Source organism: Cyrtonyx montezumae, unplaced genomic scaffold (assembly GCF_038088225.1).
Source record: "Cyrtonyx montezumae isolate F1298 unplaced genomic scaffold, pur_monq_1.0 scaffold_30, whole genome shotgun sequence".
NCBI lineage: Eukaryota > Metazoa > Chordata > Aves > Galliformes > Odontophoridae > Cyrtonyx > Cyrtonyx montezumae.
Window position 1 is genome coordinate 7768285 of NW_027072035.1, and position 22374 is coordinate 7790658.

At 34.8% G+C, this 22374-nt stretch overlaps 1 protein-coding gene across 1 annotated transcript in view; it reads right to left on the reverse strand.

The window, feature by feature from the left end:
- FBXL17 (F-box and leucine rich repeat protein 17) overlaps window positions 1–22374 on the reverse strand; it is a 284489-nt gene that overhangs the window by 182555 nt on the left and 79560 nt on the right. The window contains exons 5-6 of the mRNA XM_065744235.1: window positions 16698–16805; window positions 5918–6048 (exon numbers count right to left, since the gene is read on the reverse strand). Of these exons, the coding sequence (XP_065600307.1) occupies window positions 5918–6048; window positions 16698–16805 (239 nt within the window). The remainder of the gene's footprint in view (window positions 1–5917; window positions 6049–16697; window positions 16806–22374) is intronic.

The following is a 22374-nucleotide window of genomic DNA, read 5'->3' on the forward strand; positions in this document are numbered from 1 at the left end:
TGTTTTTTGTTTGTTCTTTAGCTGTTTCAACAATACTAGGTTTAATTGGAATGCACTCTACTTTCATCAGATTATACACATACAGAAAATGAAAAAATATGGGTAATTGATATTTCTTGTACTATTTATACAAGTTAGAGCAAGGTTTTTAAGGGATCCTATCAAATATACTATGGACAAAAAATGCTAAATTATCCCACAAAAATAGTTTTTCTCCAAATGCTTTTTCTGTAACAGTATTTTCCCTTTTCCTGTTCAAACAAAATGCTTGATCACTGTAAAAGCAATAATATAAAAGCAATAATAACATGGTCTGCTGATCTTTCTCTGATTTCTTTCACTACTGGTTTCACAACAATGTACCAAAGCATCAGTATCAATGAAAGGACACTGAGATGGACTTCAGACTGGAAAAGTAAGGTCAGCAGAGGCAAAGCTTTATGAACTGATGTCGGCCTCTGTTCACCATCCCTTTGCACTGTACAGAGAAGAGGGCATAGAAGAGTGGGGAATTAAGGAAATAAGTAAAAACTGGGAAGATGAGGAGTATGGGGGAAAAGTGTCTCTCCTTTTGTTTTTCTTTTCCCTTGCTATTCTTTACTATTTTTAATTGGTAATAAATTAATTTTCCCAAAGTTGAATCTGCTTTGCCCATCAGTAATTGGTGAGTGATCTCCATGCCTTTATCTGGACCCATGAGCATTTCATCTCATTGCTTCTCTGTTCTGTTGAAGGAGACTGAGAGGGCAGTTGGGTAAGCACCCAGCAGCCAGACAAGTTTAACCCAGTACAAAGACATTTTTTTCAAAAATTTTCAAGAATTTTTTTCATCTTTTTTTTTCATTATCACAAAAAACAAACAAACAAACAACAAACAAAAATCAACACAAATATCCAACCATAAAAAAAATTCAGAATTTTAAGTAGGGAATTCACTTAAGTATGCCAAGAGCCTTTGTCTAATATCAATTTCTGTATTTTGAAATTTAAATATCACTCTCACATCATTGTACTAAACACTTTTGTAAGGAAATTTGTTTCACCTTAAATATGCAATTAAAAAGTATGACATTCAAAAGAATAAATTCTCTTAAAAATGAAAAATACAGGTGACACATTCTATACCTTTTAATGAAGCTTTTAATGTACCTAACTACAAACACTTGACAATTATGCAGAGGACCCAAAGATCATCTTTCAGATAATGCTTAAAAGACTGAGTAAAATCAGAATTAATAAATGCTACTATTCATCTTCAATAACTCATGAAAGATATGTTATACAAAAGTATCGTTTCTCTTCTGGAAGGCTTCTCTATACACCAAGATAAGGTCATACAAAAATATAGAAATAAGAATCAATGCTCCTGAAGCATATCTCCACTTCAGTCAGACCACACTGCTGAATACTAACATGAAGCATTAGTATTTGTTGTCACCAAAGATTAAAATGCACATTTTTGCTTATGCAAAAAAAAAAAGTCTATGCATTTGTAGTTTTAATGTATTTTTAATTAAAATTATTTCCATATCAAACATGAAGAGAGTTGCATTTTTAGGAAGATTATTTTAGCAGTTTTTGCACTGGAAAATAATTCCACATTCACTAAACTTGGATTTTATTGAAAATATACTGTAAGAACTTTTTTTTTTTTAATGTCCACCTCTGCTAATGAAATGCTGGAGCATCCACACATAAGGCAGCAACTTTAGCAAGTGATCACCTGCTCAGAGCACCTTCAGCATTGTATTCTCTACCCACTACACATCTAGATCAGACCAAATACTTCAAAGGAGGAAAAGGACCTGGGGGTGTTGGTTGATGCTCAGCTTAACATGAGCCGGCAGTGTGCCCAGGTGGCCAAGAAGGCCAACAGCATCCTGGCCTGTATTAGAAATAGTGTAGCCAGCAGGAGCAGGGAGGTGATCATCCCCCTGTACTCAGCTCTGGTACGGCCGCACCTCGAGTACTGTGTTCAGTTTTGGGCCCCTCACTACAAGAAAGACATTGAGGCCCTGGAGCGTGTTCAGAGAAGGACAACAAAACTGGGGAGGGGTCTGGAGCACAAGTCTTATGAGGAGCGGCTGAGGGAGCTGGGATTGTTCAGTCTGGAGAAGAGGAGGCTCAGAGGAGACCTTATTGCACTCTACCACTTCCTGAAGGGGGGTTGTGGTGAGGAGGGGGTGGGCCTCTTCTCCCTGATAAATAACGACAGGACGAGAGGGAATGGCCACAAGTTGCACCGGGGAAGATTTAGATTAGACCTGAGGAAGCATTTTTTCTCTGAAAGAGTGGTCAGGTACTGGAATGGCCTGCCTAGGGAGGTGGTTGAGGCACCGTTCCTAGCGCTGTTCAAGAAGCATTTAGATGAGGTGCTAAGGGATTTGATTTAGTAGTTCAGTAGGTAGGGATGGTGTTAGGAGGATGGTTGGACTAGATGATCTTGTAGGTCCTTTCCAACCTAATGTACCTATGAACCTATAAAGGCTTTTTGTGCCTTCATCAGCTCACATTAACTCAAGTAGGCAGTCATCACAAAATTTTTAAATACTCCTCTTGCACATGGAAGACCGTGTTAATAATTTACTCTGGTAAGTAGTAGTGTAGAAAACCCCATATGCTCTCTGCCAACAAATGCAAAGCTCAGTTCTGAGCAAATCAGTCTGTTTTAGTGATTCAACTAAAGAAGAGATGCTTCAATGTGGAAAATACTCATTCTTCTGGATTCCGCAGCTGCCCTTTCATTGTCAAGTTTACATTCAAACTTCCAATAATTTACTGTTTCTTCTGAATTTCTTCTATATCTTGACTTCCTGATTACTAAAGTTGTCAAAAGTCCACGTTTCTAAGTTCATCTACTTTGGACTCCAAGAAGAAATCTCACCTACAGGTCTTAACCAGCACAGGGAGACTGCAACTTTCTGCTATTTACTCGTTTACCTACAGTACCACAAGACAACAGCATTTTCACAGTGCACTCCTATAAGATGATCAAATTCAAGTTTCCCATCTGCGCTCAAAGCACTGAAAGGTGGTATGACAAAAATCACATGCCTCTGCAAAACTTTGCAATACGTTATGTCACACTTCGCTGAATCTCCTTTGGGCTTTATTTCTAGATGTCATTTGAATTGATACTACTTTATCCATTCAAATTTCCAAGAACAAATGCAATGACCACTAAGACAACTTCAAAGTAATACATCTATTTAAAATCAAGCCTCAGAGGAATCATCATGTATGCAGATCTCAGTTTTACCCCTCTGCAATATAAAGACTTAAATCTTTTGCATACTAAAAGAATTTAAAAGATCAGGTTTGAAAGAAGAAATGGGAATAATTCTATGATGCATAATTAGCATATAAAACATATAGGATGTATTTATATATTTAATATATAAAACATTTGAGGAAGCTATACATCTTCTAGGCAAATCAGTATGTTAGATTAATTGGACTTTCTAAGATCTTTTTTAGTTCTCAACTTTTTAAGACACTGTTTTACAAGTTATTACAGGAGACATATTCTTTAACTTTTAAAATGAACGTCAAGACTACTTCAACTGAACATACTTTTTTGCTTTAAGTAAAAAGAAACCATTTTTAACAGCCCTTAAAATGCCTTACAGACATAAACATTTAAAAACAAAAATAGCTTCAATCAAAACATATAAACAGTAGTTCTTGCTAATTCCCATAGAATCAAAATTTTGTGCTTGGCATGCAGAGGTCTTGCACTCTTGAGAATGTGGATTCCTTTCAATAAGGAATGAAATAGGGTCATTTAATAAGAACTATAATGGTCATAGAATCTGATATAAACACTGCGTCATGTGTAAGAGAAAGCAATAAATTCCTCGTGCTCTTGGAAAGAATGTTTATGGAATTCTGGAAACAATAAAGAAATCTAAAGTAAAGTTTTAAAATCAGAGATTTACTTCAGCGGTAAAATCTACCAGTGCTCTACCACAGGAGAACTTTCTGGTTTTATTTCAGTCAGGATTCTGCTGGGTTGATCCCCAAAGAAATGAACAACAGTTTTCTATGGCTTTAAAGAAAGTACACAAACAAAGTCCCATATATTTTTTTTTTTTTTAATTTAAAAACCCAACCATCTTCTCTTACACTACAGTGAATTACAGTGTCTTAGTAAGTTTGCAAGAAAATTTGAAAAGAGGACAATAAGCTGAGTAGATTATGTGCTAAGGGAAAAAAAGGGAAAATTAATTCCATTCTCTTTTATAATATCACGAGTCCAGTATATTTTAGACAGGTAGTATCTTGTATGTGCTGGAAATAATCAAAAAGTTTTCTCAAAGATATCAAAATACAGAATATCCTCTGACATCCCCTCTGAATACAAGTTAAGGCCTGCTATCAAGTAAACAAACAAACAAACAAGTTCATTATGTCTTAAATCATTAACAAACTAACTAAGCTTAAGATAACAGATTTTTATCTGCTCACAACTGAAGAGTTCTCTGAATTTCTGAATGCTCACCCATCTCTTCAAAGAAAATACACTAATCATATCCTGCTAAATGCGTCTCCACATTGATTAAAGGGTACTGGCTGTTCCACATTCCTTTCATATTGTTTTCAGTCTTTTAATTCTGCAGTTGTGGAGACTGGGGGAAATTACTCAATACAGATTAGTGTTTGGAGCTAATTGTGAAATGGGAAAAATCCTTAAACTACTGAGGAACTTCCTATCAATAAAATGTAATGAAAGCATTCATTATTTTCCATATTTTCTGTTTGCTTATAGCTGAAAAATAATGTGAATAGCTAAATTAAATCTGTAGCCATGTTTTACTTACCATTTAAGTTTTGAAAAAGTAATGACCTGTATGACAAGAAGCAAAACCAAAACAAATACAGGGGAAAAAAACCAACGATCTAGAAGTTCACAAATGCAAAATATCTGTCAGTGCTGGAAAAACTTTCCTGTTCAATTTCAAAATTCTACTTGCCATGAAGTTTTAGAGTTATATGCATACAGATTAAAGATATATTTCATACTTCAGTTCAATAATAATCTTTATAACAATCTGAAAAGAATCACTTTGGATGATACCTAACAGACTGTTCTACTGAAAATGTTCTTGCAGTAAGGTATACTATTCTAAACAATGATAATCTTAAAAACCCCCATCTTTCAAATTCACATTTTTCAACTTAGGGTTTTTTTTTCTGAAATATTCTGAAATTTTCCAGTACAGTAGTTTTTCTCTTCAAATAAGGCCCTAAAAGTACACAGGGCAATTACATGCTTTCAGAGTTGGAAGTCTGGCTCTCCTTACCCCTATCCCCAAACAATACCTAAACAAACTACCCCAAACCCAGCCTAAAGATCTAAGAAAGAAGGGCAGTAGAAAAAATTCAATGGTACTTCATATTCAACACATTTCTGTACTACTAATTTTATAACATTATTCTTTTATCAAAGTTTAAGCTAATTTTCACTTGAGTATGTTCCTAAAGACTTAAAAGAGAGTATGTTTGAAAAAGTCCATAGTCACACTGAAGGCATTCTAAGTATTCTTTCTTGTTCACCTTAAAGTAGTGCAAACTAGTTCATACATAGTCAAAAATATACTTCATTGTTATATACATTTAAACCAGTTTAAATGCTCTCCACGCTCAATTACACATTAAAGAGCACATTCTCATGTAATCTACAGCAAACAACCAATTAGTGATGCCATCCAATCATAAGCAAACTCTCCACAAGAACACATAAGAGCACTATAATGTATATTTAGATTATTTATTTACCCACACCAAACAAGAAAACTCAGAAAACAGTTTGATTTTACTCATCTTCTCCAACCCCCAAGACACGAAGAAGCATTCTCAACTAATACAACTAGTTGATTTTGCTTTATACTAGTATTAGATGCTATAATGAAGTTACCTGTCATTAATGATCCAATTCAGACACAGATTGAGGGAATTAAGGTTTTTGCATCTCTTTACTATTTCCATCACTGTTTCATTATCCAGTTCTGTGATATGACGTAGATCCAGGCCGGAAAGATTTCTTAGCTGTTGAGACAAGTATGATAGAAAAAATAAAACATTCATATAAAAATCCTATTCACATAAATAATGGTTATAAAAGCTTCTATAAGTTTTTTAATCATGTATTTGTGCAAATTAGTCAAGAAAGATGAAAAAAAGATATTCTACCAAAAAAAAATCATATCAGAGATATTATCTAATATAACTTAAGCATCTGAAAACTATACTCAAATCTGGAATTCAGATAAGCTTTCCAACACACTGTGACATCAAGAATCTCCTGTGCATGGTTCACTCTGCATAGTGGAAGGCCTCAGCCTCTCTCCTTACTTTCTGTATACGGTGTAAGACACCAAGGTGGCATATCAACTCATTTAATTAAAGAAGGAAGGGACAAGAAAGAAAGCCAAGACAGCACACTTGTGACATTTGTGTGCAAGCACTTCAATGCATGTGATTAAGACTCAACAGTCTGAGGTTTTCAAACGGTGTAAGTATCACACACTCCATGAAAAATAAAACATGCATGCATTAGTCTTATCTGTACTGTCATCAATAATAACGTTGATACTCCAAATAAGAAAAAAATCACAGTTGCAAAACAGGATGATTTAAGATTTACACACCAATTAACCTTATTTGTTTGAATTATAACCACTATAATGTCCTTAAAAAGCAGACAAAGCCTTACTACTTTTACAAGGTATGGATTCATAGAAGGAAATTTATTACGATTTTTGCAGCATCCTCAAACAATAGATCAGTTTAATCATAATAGCCTCCAAGTGGTGTTTGCTTTATAAGCTGTCTGAAATAATCTCTGTTATACTCAGGAAAAAATAATTGCATTAGGTAATACTGACACTTAATTAAATTTACCTTCACTGTAAGAGAGAGAAAATAATCCTATTCAGTGATTTAGGTCACTAAGGATTTGATTAAGTAAAGGCATACAACTGAGATCATATAACTGGTCCACTTCAGTAGTTAATTATTAAGTCAATATATTTTAAGTCAATATATTTAATATTAAAATATTAAATATTTTATATTTCATTTAATAAATTTAAAAAAAAAAGTAGGAAACTGGTATTCTCACATTTTGTCCCAAAATTTTTTAATTCATTCTAATCTAAAATTTGAAGATAAACCACATACTGCTTCAAAGAATTGTCTAAACAGGAATAAAATTATGGAGTCTGACCTCTGAGTACAATTGCAGGCTACTTCTAGAGGAAACAGGAGGAATATATTTCTAGTATTAAAAAGTACTGCTGAGTTGCTTGTTGGAGTCCCACTGCACTTCTGTTTCTTATTTGCCAGTTAGAGAGAAAGATGTATGACTGATACAGCGTTGGTAAAGTGGACAGATCTTGTAGGTTCTGCACTCTGTGCATAATTCTAAATATCCTGTGAGAGCAGTACTGTCTATGCACCCAAAAAATCCCTCACAAGCAACCTTTCATTTTACAATACAAAAAGGATAAGCACAGAACAACTTAAATTACCCTCACTTTCATACAGCTATTCATGTAAGACAGTTCACCCTTTGCACTATCTAGTCAATAACTTGTTTAATGCCTATGGCATGCGTGAATCCCTATGTGAAGTTCTAATACAAATTAATGACTCCTTCCTGAAATGCAGAAATCACTCTATTATTTTTATTTTGCAAATAAACTGCATGGACGAAATAAAAAAAAAAATCACTGCACTTGTGTTTTATACATCAGCAGCAATGTGTAAAAGATTTCTCCACTTTGGGCAAATAATCTATAAATATCAACACTCTGTTGAGATGGAACAGCTTGTTTCTGTTTCCCCAGAATGACTCTGCATAAAATACATTAGCGTCGACGACTCCAATCCACAGAAAGACAAGAATAATATAACGTGCATATGATTACAGCAGGACAACTACTAAATTCTGATTTATAAGATTCTTGCAGTGATTAAAATTTCAGTACGTTCCCATGATTTCTATCTTTCTCTACGCTTATCTTGCTTTAAATTATTTAATGCCTTATTCTCTATTTATAAAACAGGAAAAAGAGGCACAAATACATTGATTATCATTACATCTGCAGTTTGTTATGGAAATGTAAATCAAAGTCAAACGTCCTAAACCCACATCCACCAAGTAACTAGAAAACCATTATACATGGGACAGCCAACTTTTTAGCATAGGAAATAAACCTATGGGCATTTCAGTTGTAGATATGCTCTATGATGTTTTGCAAATATTTACCTCAGAGTCCTCAAATAAAACTTGAGAACATTCCCTTTGAGAAAAACAGAATTCTAGTCTATAAACAAGCTTGGTTTTAAGACAACATATAAGAGTAACAGTTCTTCTAAGTCTTTGTCATTGAAATTACTTAGAGAGAAAAGACCACAAACTTAAAATAAAGATAAGTCAATGAATGAAAATCAGTTCTTTTTCAAAACACACCTAACACGATTTTAAATCAGAGGACCTACTCATCTGAGACAATGATGAATGCAGAAGAAAGAACTTCCTATTCCCCAGGAAAAAAAGACTCAAGCGTTACATGGTTCGACTCAAAAACTATGTGAAATCCAAGTGTAAGTGACCAAATTAGTAGTTTCAAAAGTAGCTTTTACTTTTTTTTTTTTTTTTTTTTTTTTGCCATAGGCAAGAGCAGTTATATAAACATTATATGCTACCTCTCACCCTCACATCTAAAACAAGTTCAACATAAAACAGCTTCTCTGAATCATACTTTTTGGGCAGTTGGGACATTTGAGTCTTGAATGCATAAATCCTTAGATGAATAAATCATGGTTTTGATCAACATTTTTTCACAATAGAAGGATTTTCTTTTACTTGAATTCTCAGTGTTAAGGCAACAGAATTAGTATAAGCTTTCCTTCCCCCTACCTATTTGAAACATATTTACTCCATATAGAATTATCATATATCAGAAAATGTTAGGGCTGTTCCTCTACATATATTAATACTTTTCTCCAACTCATAATCCTATAGCTCTAACAAAGAATGCTCACCACGAACAGAACCTAAGCTCAACTCCAGCAACAAAATGCCTTGTATTTAATTTGTCTAAAAAAAATTGACAATGCAAATAGCAAATACAGGGCTTAAAAAATATGAAATAAAAAATAAAGTGAAAGAATTAGGAGAAAAAAGGAGAAGTTAGATTGAAATCTATTGCTTTATACGTACACAGCTTTACTACATTTCTGAATAATGACTCAAAACTCTGCTAAAATTGTGTGAAATAGTATAAGAGTACTGAGATTTTAGAAGGAGCCTGGTTAGATGGATGAGATTAGGAGGTAACAGGACGTTGCTCCCCTTCCCTCAGTTTCACAAACTGTCAGAGAATCGAAAGATAAAATAAGAGGTTTGTTTGGAGATTGCCTGTAAAGCCTTACAGAAAAGAAATGACAAATGCAAAAGAACAACTTACATCACGAAATGGCTTTAGGCAAATTAAATTCTAAAAATAGTTACAAATATTCTAAAAATACATTAAATTAAAAAAATTAAATAGCGTTACTTTCTAAAAAACACTACTATTGGGCCTTAAATATTTTAAGCCATAATGGTACTTTTTCTGAATAGTTTTTTGTTGCTTAATTAAAATGAATTTTTATGTTAGTCCATATATTTCAATATTCAGGGATTATCATAGTATTTCTGTGCTGGAATGCTACCAAGTTCAAAATATTTCCATCATGGGAACTAGAGTATGAGCAATGCAAATCAAGAAATGACAGAATTTGAAAACTACTGGGGCCAGGGAAGGAGAATGATTCACCAAATACTTGAATTGAATCTGTGAAAGTTTAGGATCTATTTCATATGTGCTGGATGGTAAAAATTGGATTGCAGGTTGTTTTTCAGTGTAAATGCATCTACTTCTGTAAATATTCAGCTGTTATTGTAAGGAACTATAAATAAAATGAATTTGTAAATTTTGCCCCACACATAGAATTCCTCTGAAGATATGATTCCTTAAAACTAGAACAATTCATATAAGATCAATCCTCTTCAGAACTAAAGCAAAATTATTTCTAAAAGAAAGTACTTATAAGGACTTCATGAGCTTTAAATTCACATCTTCTGCTAATTAAGCTTAATTTACTTGACTCTCTCTCTGTATATATACCATCAGGGAATAAAATGGTCTCTGATTTAAACTCTCCAAAGGAAATGAGTGATTACAGGAAATAAAAAATGAGCAACCACAAAAAGAATTTAAGTTATAGTCATGTTTGTTTGTTTGTTTTTAATTTTCTTTTTATCTTTATGTCAATAGAATCTACATACCATTTTTTAAAAAGGGATATTCATTAATTTTGATTTAAGAGTGAACTAAAGTAACAGAACCACATTATTGAGATATATACAGTACTCCTGAATTACTAAAGATATATGTTTTAAAAACTAGAAAATGATTCAATAGTTATGGAAGGAACTATTTTCCCATAGACTGATTTAATGTTCTGCACATTCACGACATTTAATTCAATTTCTTAAACACTGCAGAACACTGACTTTAAATCAGAAATGCTTAAATAAGGAATCCGTGTTCAAAAACTGTGTAAGAAGCATGGCTGAATTTTACAACTTAGAGAAGACAAAAAAAATAACTTACTTTTGAAGATCATACAGAGTTGTAAAAAAAATTTAAAAACTTAATATAAAAAACTGAAATTTAAAAGATATATTTATTAAGAAAACGTATTTATTCAATATATTCCTTTCTTTTCTCACACAGAACAACAACAGGAAAATGAAAAACACTTGTATTCATGGTGTTATGCCTTCCTTTCTTATTATCAGTCAGGATTGATAATCATAATTCAGGTTTTTCCAAACTCTTGCGTGCATACTTTCACAAGCTAAGCTACAGCATATATATATATATATATATATATATATATATATATATATATATACCATCTTCCTTTCCATAGGTGAAGCCCACTGTAAGCAGCAAAAAGCACTACTTGCATACACACTTAAACTGCATAAATAGTACCTGAGACATAGAAGTTGGAATTCATAAAGTGGAAAAAATACTTGCTGTTAACCCACATTATCATTGAATCATAACTTACTGTCTATGTTATTTGCTCCTAAGTACATCTAACCTGAGGAAGCATTTCTTTTCTGAAAGAGTGGTCAGGCACTGGAATGGCCTGCCTAGGGAGGTGGTTGAGGCACCATCCCTAGCGCTGTTCAAGAAGCGTTTAGATGAGGTGCTAAAGGACTTAATTTAGTAGTTGGGTAGAGATAGTGATAGGAGGATGGTTGGACTAGATGATCTTATAGGTCCTTTCCAACCTTATGAACTTATGAACTTATAACGAATCTTTTTTGTTTTGGAAATTTTCATACACCCACAGAGTACTGAAACCCTCTCAAATCGTGCAATCAGCCTTCTCTGCAATGCCTTTTCTGCTAACTCAAAAAACTGCAGTTACAAGAATCAAATTCTTATAAATGGTGAGAAGAACCTCTTAGGACAGACACTGTTAACTTTACTTACCAAAATGGTCAGGTTTAGTTTTAGATGATGTAAAAAGGTTCTCTCACAAAGGACCACCACATTTTCAGTATGAAGGCAAACCCCAAAATGAATCTCCCAGAATCATTTTGTTCACAAATCTTAAGGAACTTTTCCCGCAATTGGAAGACTAACATTTAAAAGGGTATGTCCTTAAATGCAAGCAGATTCAAATAAACTCATGAAATAGAGCTTGTTATACTAATTGTTTAAAATAATAATAATAATAATAATAATAATTTCCTAGATCTAGACAAGAGAGGAAAAATCACGTTAGGAAGGAATAAGTTTTTAAGATTAGAAAGTATGCTGAAATATTACCATAAAAAAGGATGTCAGTGTATTTTATGTTAAAACGTATCAGTAACTGAAGAAAGAAAGCACACTACTTCAGTTTAAAAAAGGTTATTAAACAGTCAGTCTAGCCATGTGTAGATAACATTAAAAATCTGTCAAGTGAATAATGTCAGTTCTGAATAACTCCTAAATACTTGGTCTCTAAATCTTAACTTTGACTGACCTAATACTGGCCACCAACTCTGACACAGGTGTGATGGGTCACAACACTCCAGTAGATTATGAGATAAAGACAGAAATAACACCAAAAAAGTTCAAGATAATACAACTTCATAAGATGTCTTGTTAGGATTCACACTTATTTTGATGACGTTTGTATTAAATTTTACCCAAACAAAGACTTTCAGAAACCCATGTCCAGATAGAAGCACACAGCTCTAAAGCAATTACCCCAGTACATACATCACAACTCAAAGGAAGAAGACAATGAAATGGCTTGGAATTACATCTTGTTATTTCTCAACAACGCTTAGAAATGTTGGACTAATTGTGACAATTACAAGACATAACATTCTAACTCATCAAACAAACTCCTAGTTACAACTGAGTGTCCAACAGTCTGAACTGCATAAACACATTCCTTTTCCAGATCCCTCTCCTTCTCTGTGTACGTAATATGCAGTGATTCTCCACTTACCTAGTAATCATTTACATTATTTTACTTCAGGTATATTTTCTATAGTTTGTACCACCTTCAAAGAAAAGAAGTGCTAGAGTGATAACATACTTTTACTCAAAAAACAATTATTATTTTTTAATATTACAATGTTCAGGAACAAAAACATTGAAAATAAACACCCAATGTTTCCTCTTTTCTAAAATACAGAATGCTGTCACTACTGTATACCATGATTAGATATTTTAAAAGCTTTGTGATTCAGCAGCATGGTAATGCAGAATTTCTAAGTGCCACTATTTTTAAAGAGGAGCTAACATTGCTAGAGGGAAAATACAGTAATAATAAACCACTCAATTTTTATACATCTGTCAGTCTCAAAGGAATTTCACAACTGAGGCCAGTGCTGTTATCTCTGGTTTGCACACAGGGAGAAGAGGAACAGAAGAGTACTTGCTCTGCATAGACTTGCAGGACACATTCACAGGCCAGTCACAGCTAAGAAGAGATCCCACATTCTCTTAGAATATGGGTAAGTATGACCATTTATGACTATTTATAACCATTTATGAACTGACAGTAAGAAATGCACAATATTTGGAACAACAAAAAAACCTATGTCATTAACAGATGAATTCCGGAAAAGACAGACACAGAAGTTTAAGAAAAAGCTACTGTTCCATGGATATTTGTCATCATTCCCTCATAGTGGTTATTTCCTCCAAATAAAAATCGTAGAAATGAAACGTGTGCTAGTGCTAGATGCTTCAGTGCAATTCAGAATTCTACTTAAAACTGCATGTTCAACTGTAAGGTTATCAAGTCATCTGGAAGAGGTGCATGGAAACAACTATCAATGTCACTGCAGAAACAATAGCTTCTCAATAGCTCCAGAATTAAGAAGCCAGAATTCCAATGCTAATTTTGCTACTGTCTCACTGTATGATGGGAAAGATATCTTTATCCAAACTCTTTTTCCCTCTGCATAACCCTTGTCTATGTTGCAAGTGTTCCTAGTCAGGATATCACTTTAAAATATCAATAAATATTAGAAAACAAAATAAGAGAAACATCCCAACCCACATTGGTATTGTGCACTGAATGTCACTTACATGTTAAAAATAAACCTAGAGAGCCTTACAGATGATATCACATAAAAAAAAGCATGCTATATGAAAATCATAGTTTGGATACAGATGTAATAAGAGATATTCAGACTCTTCCTTAAACATCCTTTAACTGTCGATCCAGGAGAAATTCAACCCTAAGTTACACTTCAGGAGTAGGATAGCAAAACTCCTTTTAACCCAAAAAATACATTAACAGCATCAGGCATTTCAGAATCACTGTTTTCAATCCAATAAACATTTTGCGGTGAGCAATGACATGCTTTTTGCTAACAACATTCTACTTGATAATACTATTTATTTCAAGTACTGTTGCAAATTACTTAAACATCTGAATAAACAAAAAAACTCTAAAATATATTAAAAAAGAAAAAGAAAAAAAAAAAGCCTTAGGACAGTATACTAAAAAAACATGAAAAGCAGGACAAGTGAAGGAAAAAATACCTGATACTGCACATACATGAAATAATTAACACATCCAAAGTAATGTTACAAGTAAGAGAATAGTTGTACGGTCAATGAGGCAAATAAAATCTCCCTAATTATTTCTATGAACTTAATAAAGTGTAATGTTCAAAGCCACTATCACCTTTCCAAGATTGGAATCCTAAAGAAAGATATTAACAAGATTTGAGAGAAGGAAGCAGGAATCCACAGTCTCATGCCCCAGCTGTTCGTTCTATATGATTTTGATCAAGTTTGTGACTAAGCTGTTCTAAGCTGATGAAAAGATTTTACAGATATGCTTCATTATGTAGTACAATAATAACATGGCAGCAGAACTGGATATAAAAAAAAAAACACCCTGTGTTTTCTTCATATTCCGTTTTCCTTTAGTATGCTCTACACTAACTACGTCAAGATCTCTTTAGCCATCATTGAGTTAAAGCAACAGCAGGAAGTTCAACAAAGGAAAGTTCTGGGTGCTGCACCTGGGACAGAGCAATGTCAAACAAAAGCAAACATGGGACAAAAGTGGCTGGAGAGCAGCTCAGCAGGAAAGGACCAGGGGCTGTTGCTGACAGCAGCTCAGCATAAGCAGCAGTGTGCCCTGGCAGCCATAAGGGAAATACAAACTATTTGGGTACATTAAACACAGCACAGCTATCCAGGCAAAAGAGGTGATTCTCATGCTGTATTAATGTTGGTGTGGCCTTACTTTGAATACTTTGTGCAGTTCTGGGCTTCATAACATAAAAAGAATGTTAATGTCCTTGAACGCATCCAGAGGAGGACAACAAAGCCGGTGTCAGGGCTGCGAGGCATCTCCTGTGAGATGCTCCTCCTGCTGAGGACACTGGGACATTCAGTCTGAAGACAAGGAGGCCAAGAGGTGACTTCACTGCTCTCTGCAGCTCCAGCAGAAGGGGGTGCCAGGTTCTGCTCATGGGAGCTGATGGTACAACACAAAACTGCACAAGGGGGGGTTCAGACTGGACACGAGGAAAAAAATTGCTCACTATGAGGGTGGCTAGCCACTGGAATAGGAGTCCTAGAGAAGTGGTTAATGACCCATGCCTGTCTGTGTTCATTTGGACAATGCTACTGGTAACATTTGGTTAGTGCTGAAGAGGTCAGTTGAACCAGATGGTCATCGTTGGCTCTTTCCAACTGAATTGTTGTGCTCACTGTTTACCACAACGTGGTTATATTAAATTGACATTTCTACAGACATCTTTACCAACTGTTAATAGGGGAAATTTAGACTGGATATAAGGAAAAAGTTCTTTATGATAAGAATAGTGAAGCACTGGAACAGGTTACACAGTGAGGAGGTGGATACCCAATCCTTGGAGACATTCAAGGTCAGACCAGACAGTCTGAGGAACCCAATCAAGCTACAGGGGACCACTGCAGGGGATGTGGACTAAGTTTAAAGATCTTTTGCACTCAAATGATCCTACCATTCTGTTAGTAGGTTCTATTTTCTCCTTTTTTATTTTGATTTTTTTAATTCTTAGCTATAAATACCAGTAGCTCTTCTTTTAAATACTAACTTCTTTATCACAGATGCGTTTTCCTCTGATCTCCCTGGTGTTTGCATGATTTCTCAATTTACTTTCAGCTGTGAATTTTAATTAATAGGCTGTTTATCACCACATCATTTTATTGAAAACTTCCACTAATCTTCGCAGGTTCATATAAAAAAGTTCTCCTACACATCACTTCACTTACGTAGAAGTAAAAGAAAAGGAAACAAAATGCAATTGTCACACTACATATACATTATAATATAGATGGGGGATGTATATAAAAAGCATGTGCACAGGGTGATATATTGTTGCAGTAAAGGGAAGATCTAAATCTGCACTCAGAATTGCGTACTTCCAATTTCAACAATTTAAAGCCCAGAACTGGATACAGCACTGCAGGTGAGGCCTCACCAGGGCAGAGTAGAGAGGGAGGATCACCTCCCCTGACCTGGTGATCATGCTCCCTTTAATGCACACCAGAATGCCACTGGCATTCTTGGCCACCAGGGCACGCTGCTAGCTCATGGCCAACCTGTTGTCCACCAGAACCTCCAGGTACTTCTCTGCATCACCCATCTCCAGCAAGTCATCCCACAACCTGCTCTGAAACATGAGGTTATTCCTTCTCAGGTGCAAGACTCTACACTTGATTTCATTAAACCTCATCTGGTTTCCCACTGCCCAGCTCTCCAGTCTACCCAGGTGTTGCTGAATAGCAGCTTCAGGTGTGTCAAGACACTTATCCCAGCTTTGTATAATTAGCATACTTGCTGAGGTTGCACACTAACCCCTCATCAGTACCTTCAATGAAGATAGTGGACAAAACCAGGCGCAGCACCAAGCCCTGGCAAACACTCCTAGTAAATGTGTTTTTCCATTTGCCTTTTTTTAAAACAGGGAAATACAAACATCTGTTCTGATAATGCGAAGTTAATTTATCTTGTCATGTATCTATCCTTGGCAGCAACCTCCTGGTTGATATCTATTGTTTGGCAACAGTCACAAACACTAATGACAAAATAAAAGCAGCCACGATACTTACATTGGTGAGGTGAATTACTCCTCTAGATGTAACGGAGCAGCCCATGAAACCAACATACTGCAGCTCGGGACAGTGTTCAGCAAACGCTTTCACTGACTGATCTGTCACCTAGAGAAAAGACAAACAGATGTAGCTGAATAGGCAATATGACTACATATATAACAACCCATTTTCCCTGTAACTCTAGCAAGATCCTCATTAATAGTTTTATGTTATCACTATTGCTACTTACTTTAAGAGTTTGAAATAAAATATTAGATATGCATACATATCTGTAGAAGTGTGTGAAGAGGGATAATGGAAGAGGGGGATCATCATCTTTTGAGAAGGAAAAACAGAAGAAGAAAGAATGATGGCAACTGAAATATTCTGCTTATCTGCAAATAACCCAAGAGACCATTCTATCTACTATTCACATAAATTATACATAGACATCAAAATACTAACAAATTTGATTGTCATCCTACAGAATCATGCTGTACATTGCTATGCATCATTTATTCAGCAAAGAATTCAAACTCAGACATATTCTAAGTTTCTAATCCCTTTCTAGACAATGTTACTGAAAAAAAGACATTAACATTTTTTAACTAGAAGCTAATATTGCATTTGTTTTCATCTCACGGTAACGTACCATTCTGTGTCACTCACCAACTAAATTGAGATTTTACCTACTTTATTATTGTGATACATATGAGTTTCTTAACCACTATTTGTCTAATAATATAACTATAAAACATAAATTAATGCAATGTTTTGCAGATATACCCAAAGGATGACTATTTGCCAAAATTGTGAAGGATATCAAATGGATATCCTGAAGACATCTCCAAATTTTTCTTTAAAAAGGTTGTACTTTTCTTTCTTTTCTGAGCAGTATATATTCCCAATGCAAATGACAGTAATACAAAACTCTATTTTGATTTTGGGATAAAAATTGTACTGTCCAGCCAAATTACACTGAAATGTCTCACTGTGTCTGGAATCTCAACTCATGAATGCCTGAGGGCATTCTGAATATTCAAGAACACATTCACATCATCACAGAACTGAGAGGCAAAGTATATTTTGAAATATCAAGTCTGTAACTGAGCCTCAGGTGAACAGAGACATGCAAACAGTATTCTTATTGTGCTCTTTATCATATTTACCCACAGTTCCAACTTGCTTAGCTAGCATGTCACCTAAGTGCATGCTGGCAACTTATGGTGACATTGGTAAGACTCTGGCAAGACAATTTATGAAAAGATAGCCCAGAGACAAAGGAGACCAACAAGAATAGATACAATACCACAATTAAGGTGTTCTGATGTGAGGTTCTCAGATGAGGTTTATATAGGCCTAATGTAGTTTTCCAAAGCAACAGTTTCTCAATGAATAAATACTTTTCTAGTTACACATATCCCAACTCCAAATGAAAGGCAAGTCCTCAGGACTATATATTTAGAAATCTCTGAACAGTCCAAAGGAAAAGGAAAAAAGGGCAGTTAAACAGAATCAACAACAAAACAGGTACTGGCCATGTTTTTTCTGCATCAACATATGCCTGCATTCCACTTCCATCTAAAAAATTGTAATAAGAATTTTTTTCTTTTATTTTGATCTGACAGTATCTTAGTCTTATATTTTCATCTTTGCACAATTTTCTCATCTAAGGACTGCCACACTATCTAGGAATTTTGAAGATTCTTATTACCAGAAACCTTTGACACACAGCACCTGAAATCACACAAGATCTGCCTAACTACAAGAAGTTAAAAAAAAAAAAGTAACACTTAAATTAGGCTTAGAAAAACAGAATATATATCAATACTAGCTTTCTACTTTAGCTTTTCTACAGAAGATAAACTAAAGCCTTTGCTCTTCAGGAGAAAATCTGTGTTACAGTCTTATTGTACTCAACTTACAGAGGATTCGAGTATTATTCCCTGCTTCAGACAGGTTTGCCCTAGCTAGTAAGAAGGTACATTCATGGACAATCAAAAACGTAAGTGCCTAATATAGGAAATCTAATGGAGAAATAAAAGGTTTAATAATAAATAAATATTTTCTTTCATATTGCTGCCATATGGGTACATGAAGATTTTAAAAATAATGCTCTGACAGCAAATAATAAAATTACTACCTACATCTTGAAATATTTTTTATTCATTTTATGGAATTTTCAGCATCCTAAGCAAAATGGAAAATAAATAGCTTTGGTAAAACATGGAGACAGCAGATAGTAAGTATTAAATAGCTTATAGACTAGGAGTGAACTTATCCAGTGCTTGGTAGGTGTCCAGGATCTATCTGGACAGAAAAAGATATTTACCTCACTACTCATTACCTTTCACGTCCCATGATCTTCCTAGTTTAGAAAAAAATTATTTACAACCTGTCAACCTGAATATGCCTTACATTTCCTCTGGGAGAATTCACAACTTTTGTCATGTATTTTGCTATCGTAAATGGCAATTTCTGTTCTTAAATCTTTACTTAGAAATGAAATAGTTGTGCATTGAACCTACTGATGTCTTCAAGCAGACATCATGTTTTGCTGTCAGCTCATAAATGCAGCCAATTTGTAGGACATAACTTCAGGTTTTATTGGGAAACATTGTACAAATTTCCCAATCAGCACTACAATATCACAGTCAGCATTCTCTGTTTTACCAGTACCTATGAATCTCTCTCATCTTTTCCGACCCAGACTCATTTATAGCAAGTTGTATTTTAACATGATTCTCAGTTAGACAGTCTGTAAAGGAGATCACCAAATACTTTGTTTCATTAGCTACTCCTATCATATATTTCCCTCACTGGAGGGTGCAGTCAACTGGAAGGAAAAATAAACATGCATATTTCTGTACATATATACATACATATACACTAGCAAAACTACACTAGAAACAATGGTTTCTCATAACAAGAATATGAGATAGTGTCAAAGAATCAAGGTATCATATTATATTCCAACTTCAATGGGACCCACAAAGGTCACTGAGTCCAACCCCTTGCTTCACAGAGCCAAATCCAAACCAAAATCCAAACCCTACATCTGAGAACACCTATATCCATCCAACACTTCCAGGTCTCCAGCACTTGGGACTGTGCCCAAAACCCTGGGCAGTGTGTCCCATGCCCACTGCCCTCTGGAGAAGAACCTCACTGGCACAGCTGCACAGAGAGGTGGTAGAGTCTCCTTCTCTGGAGATATTCAAGACCCGCCTGGACGCCTACCTGTGCGACCTGGTGTAGGGAACCTGCTTTGGCAGGGGGGTTGGACTCGATGATCTCTTGAGGTCCCTTCCAACCACTGTGATTCTGTGTGATTCTTTTCCTAACCCCCACCCAACCCTCCCAACACAGCTCCATGCCTTTATTCATCCTATGTTCAACTAAAATTAGAAACATCAATGATAATTTTATTAAACAGAGTATCCAACAAAGGAGCTAAAAAATGTAGTTCTCACTATGACTGTCCTCCTTTTAGAAGGTGACTTAGAATCTAAACTAGCTTTGACTTTATAGATAAATAAATGTGTAGAACTGTAGTAAAACATGCTGACCAACAGTTCAGTAAGAGTAACTGATGCTTGAATTGTATCCATCAGTATTCTTATGCAGTTCTAAAAACACACTAAACCAAGCTTTGTTAAGTAGAAACAGTATTTTTCATTAGACATGCTTTTACAGGGGAGAAAAAAAGTAGTTGAGTTTCAGACAGATCTAAACCAGAAATAACAAAGCTAAAATTAAAGCTAAAAAAAGAGGTTTTATGATGAAATCAGTTATCCTGCTTAGTTAGATTGACTGCTGTTATTTTCCGCAGCATTTAGCACTGATAGACACGTTTGAGACTTTAGTCTAAACTCAAACATGTAGGCCAGATGACCATTTTTACTGTCCCAAAAATGGTAATCTCTTTCATTGTGTTTTAATCTCTCAAGAGATTACTTGTTCAGCACACTGAATGATCAGTGACAGTTGAATTAAAAAATGCTTAGCAATAGCATATACACAGTGATTATGCAATCTTAACTCTATTCATAAACTGTATGCTACAGTTTCCTCAGAGTCCTTTTTATCACTCAGAAGACAGGACAGGTATGTGAAATGCGCATTATAAGTATGGCTTCCGCAACCTATCGAGTATTTGAGAGTATCAACCCTCATTCAGACATACTATATAAAAAGATTGGACTAATAATCTAAAAACACATTACCCAAGAAAATCTACTGCCATTCTATTAAAAAGTCCATTGTCAATGAGGATACAGAAATCCACAGCTAATTTTTTCATAGGTCACAGTAGTGTTCTTCCAAGAATCTTTAATATTTGATTGTCTATCCGACCTTCATTGACTTTCATTCACCCTGTCTTGCTTGATATTAGTCTTGGTTTGAAAAAGTAATATAGGATGATGAGGAAAGATTTATAAGTTATGCACTAAAGCACTGTGAATGGGAAATACACTGGTCTGGAACTAATAGCACAGATTTTGCTCCTATTAAGAAGATCTATGATAAGCAAGCTATGGTTTAATCATTTTCTTCTTCTGTATTACAGCTTATTATATATGAATTCCAGTTCTGTATTGTTTTACAGAAATTCAATATTTTGGTTATTCTGAATTAGATTCTGTAAGTATTCGTTTATTTTATATTCCATAATTGAAGTAGCAAAGAGGAACAGTTCTGAAGAATAATTCAAAAATGAATTTTGAGGTGCAAGGCAAGCAAATTCTACATAAAATATCCAGCAATTAATAAAAACTTAGAGAATCTCATACAGACATAACAGAAAATGGAAAATAGATAAGAATAAAAGGACTATCTGGATCAGAATGGACACCATGTTCTTCCATCGAAACAGGCAGACTGCAAGTATACGTTAATGTGCAATTCTTTATATAAAATACAAAAATAAAATCTTGCAAAATATGGAAGGGTTGGGGTTTTTTTTTGTTTTTTTTTTTTTTTTTGGTTGGTTGGTTGGTTGGTTTTGTTTGGTTTTGGGGTTTTTTGTTTGTTTGTTTGTTTTTTCCAGAACAAAGACATTAGGATAAACTGTGGTAAGAGTGAAATATAAACTCATCTAAAATAGTCTGTCTGCCATGAATGTAAAATCTTAGTGTCCACTGCACAAGTCAGCACAAATGGGAGAAGAAAGCTCTTTATTCCTAACTCCCTACTGCATAAATCTTTACCTGTCCTGAACACATCATGCCTATCTCAGGCAACACAGGAAGTAAGGAAGGGACAGAAATTACTCACATGAATTCAGTTTTATATTTGGTAAGTTTGGAAAGAGGTTTATAAAGAACTCAACTTAATTCAGCCCTAAAACTTCCTTCCTTTTATTTTATACTACAGACCTGATAAATCACAGATCTAGAAGAGTAACATAAAGGCCTGCAGGAAGCATGTTGCAAAGCTCCTCAGAACTGTTTTGTATCAGATACTTAATGTCCATTTTCCTTGGCCTGCTTTCCCTGGAATCCTTCCATGCCAGAATTGACCGTAACGCAGCATAAACTAAACTCCATATGAATCTATCTATTCAGGCATAATAATCTTGTTTTCTTCCCATTTTAGCATAACTTCAGAAATGCACTTAGATCAAGACACAGGAAATTCATGCAGAATAAAAGTAGTTATTTTGCACTAACTCAAATTCTAAGCTCACAGGTGA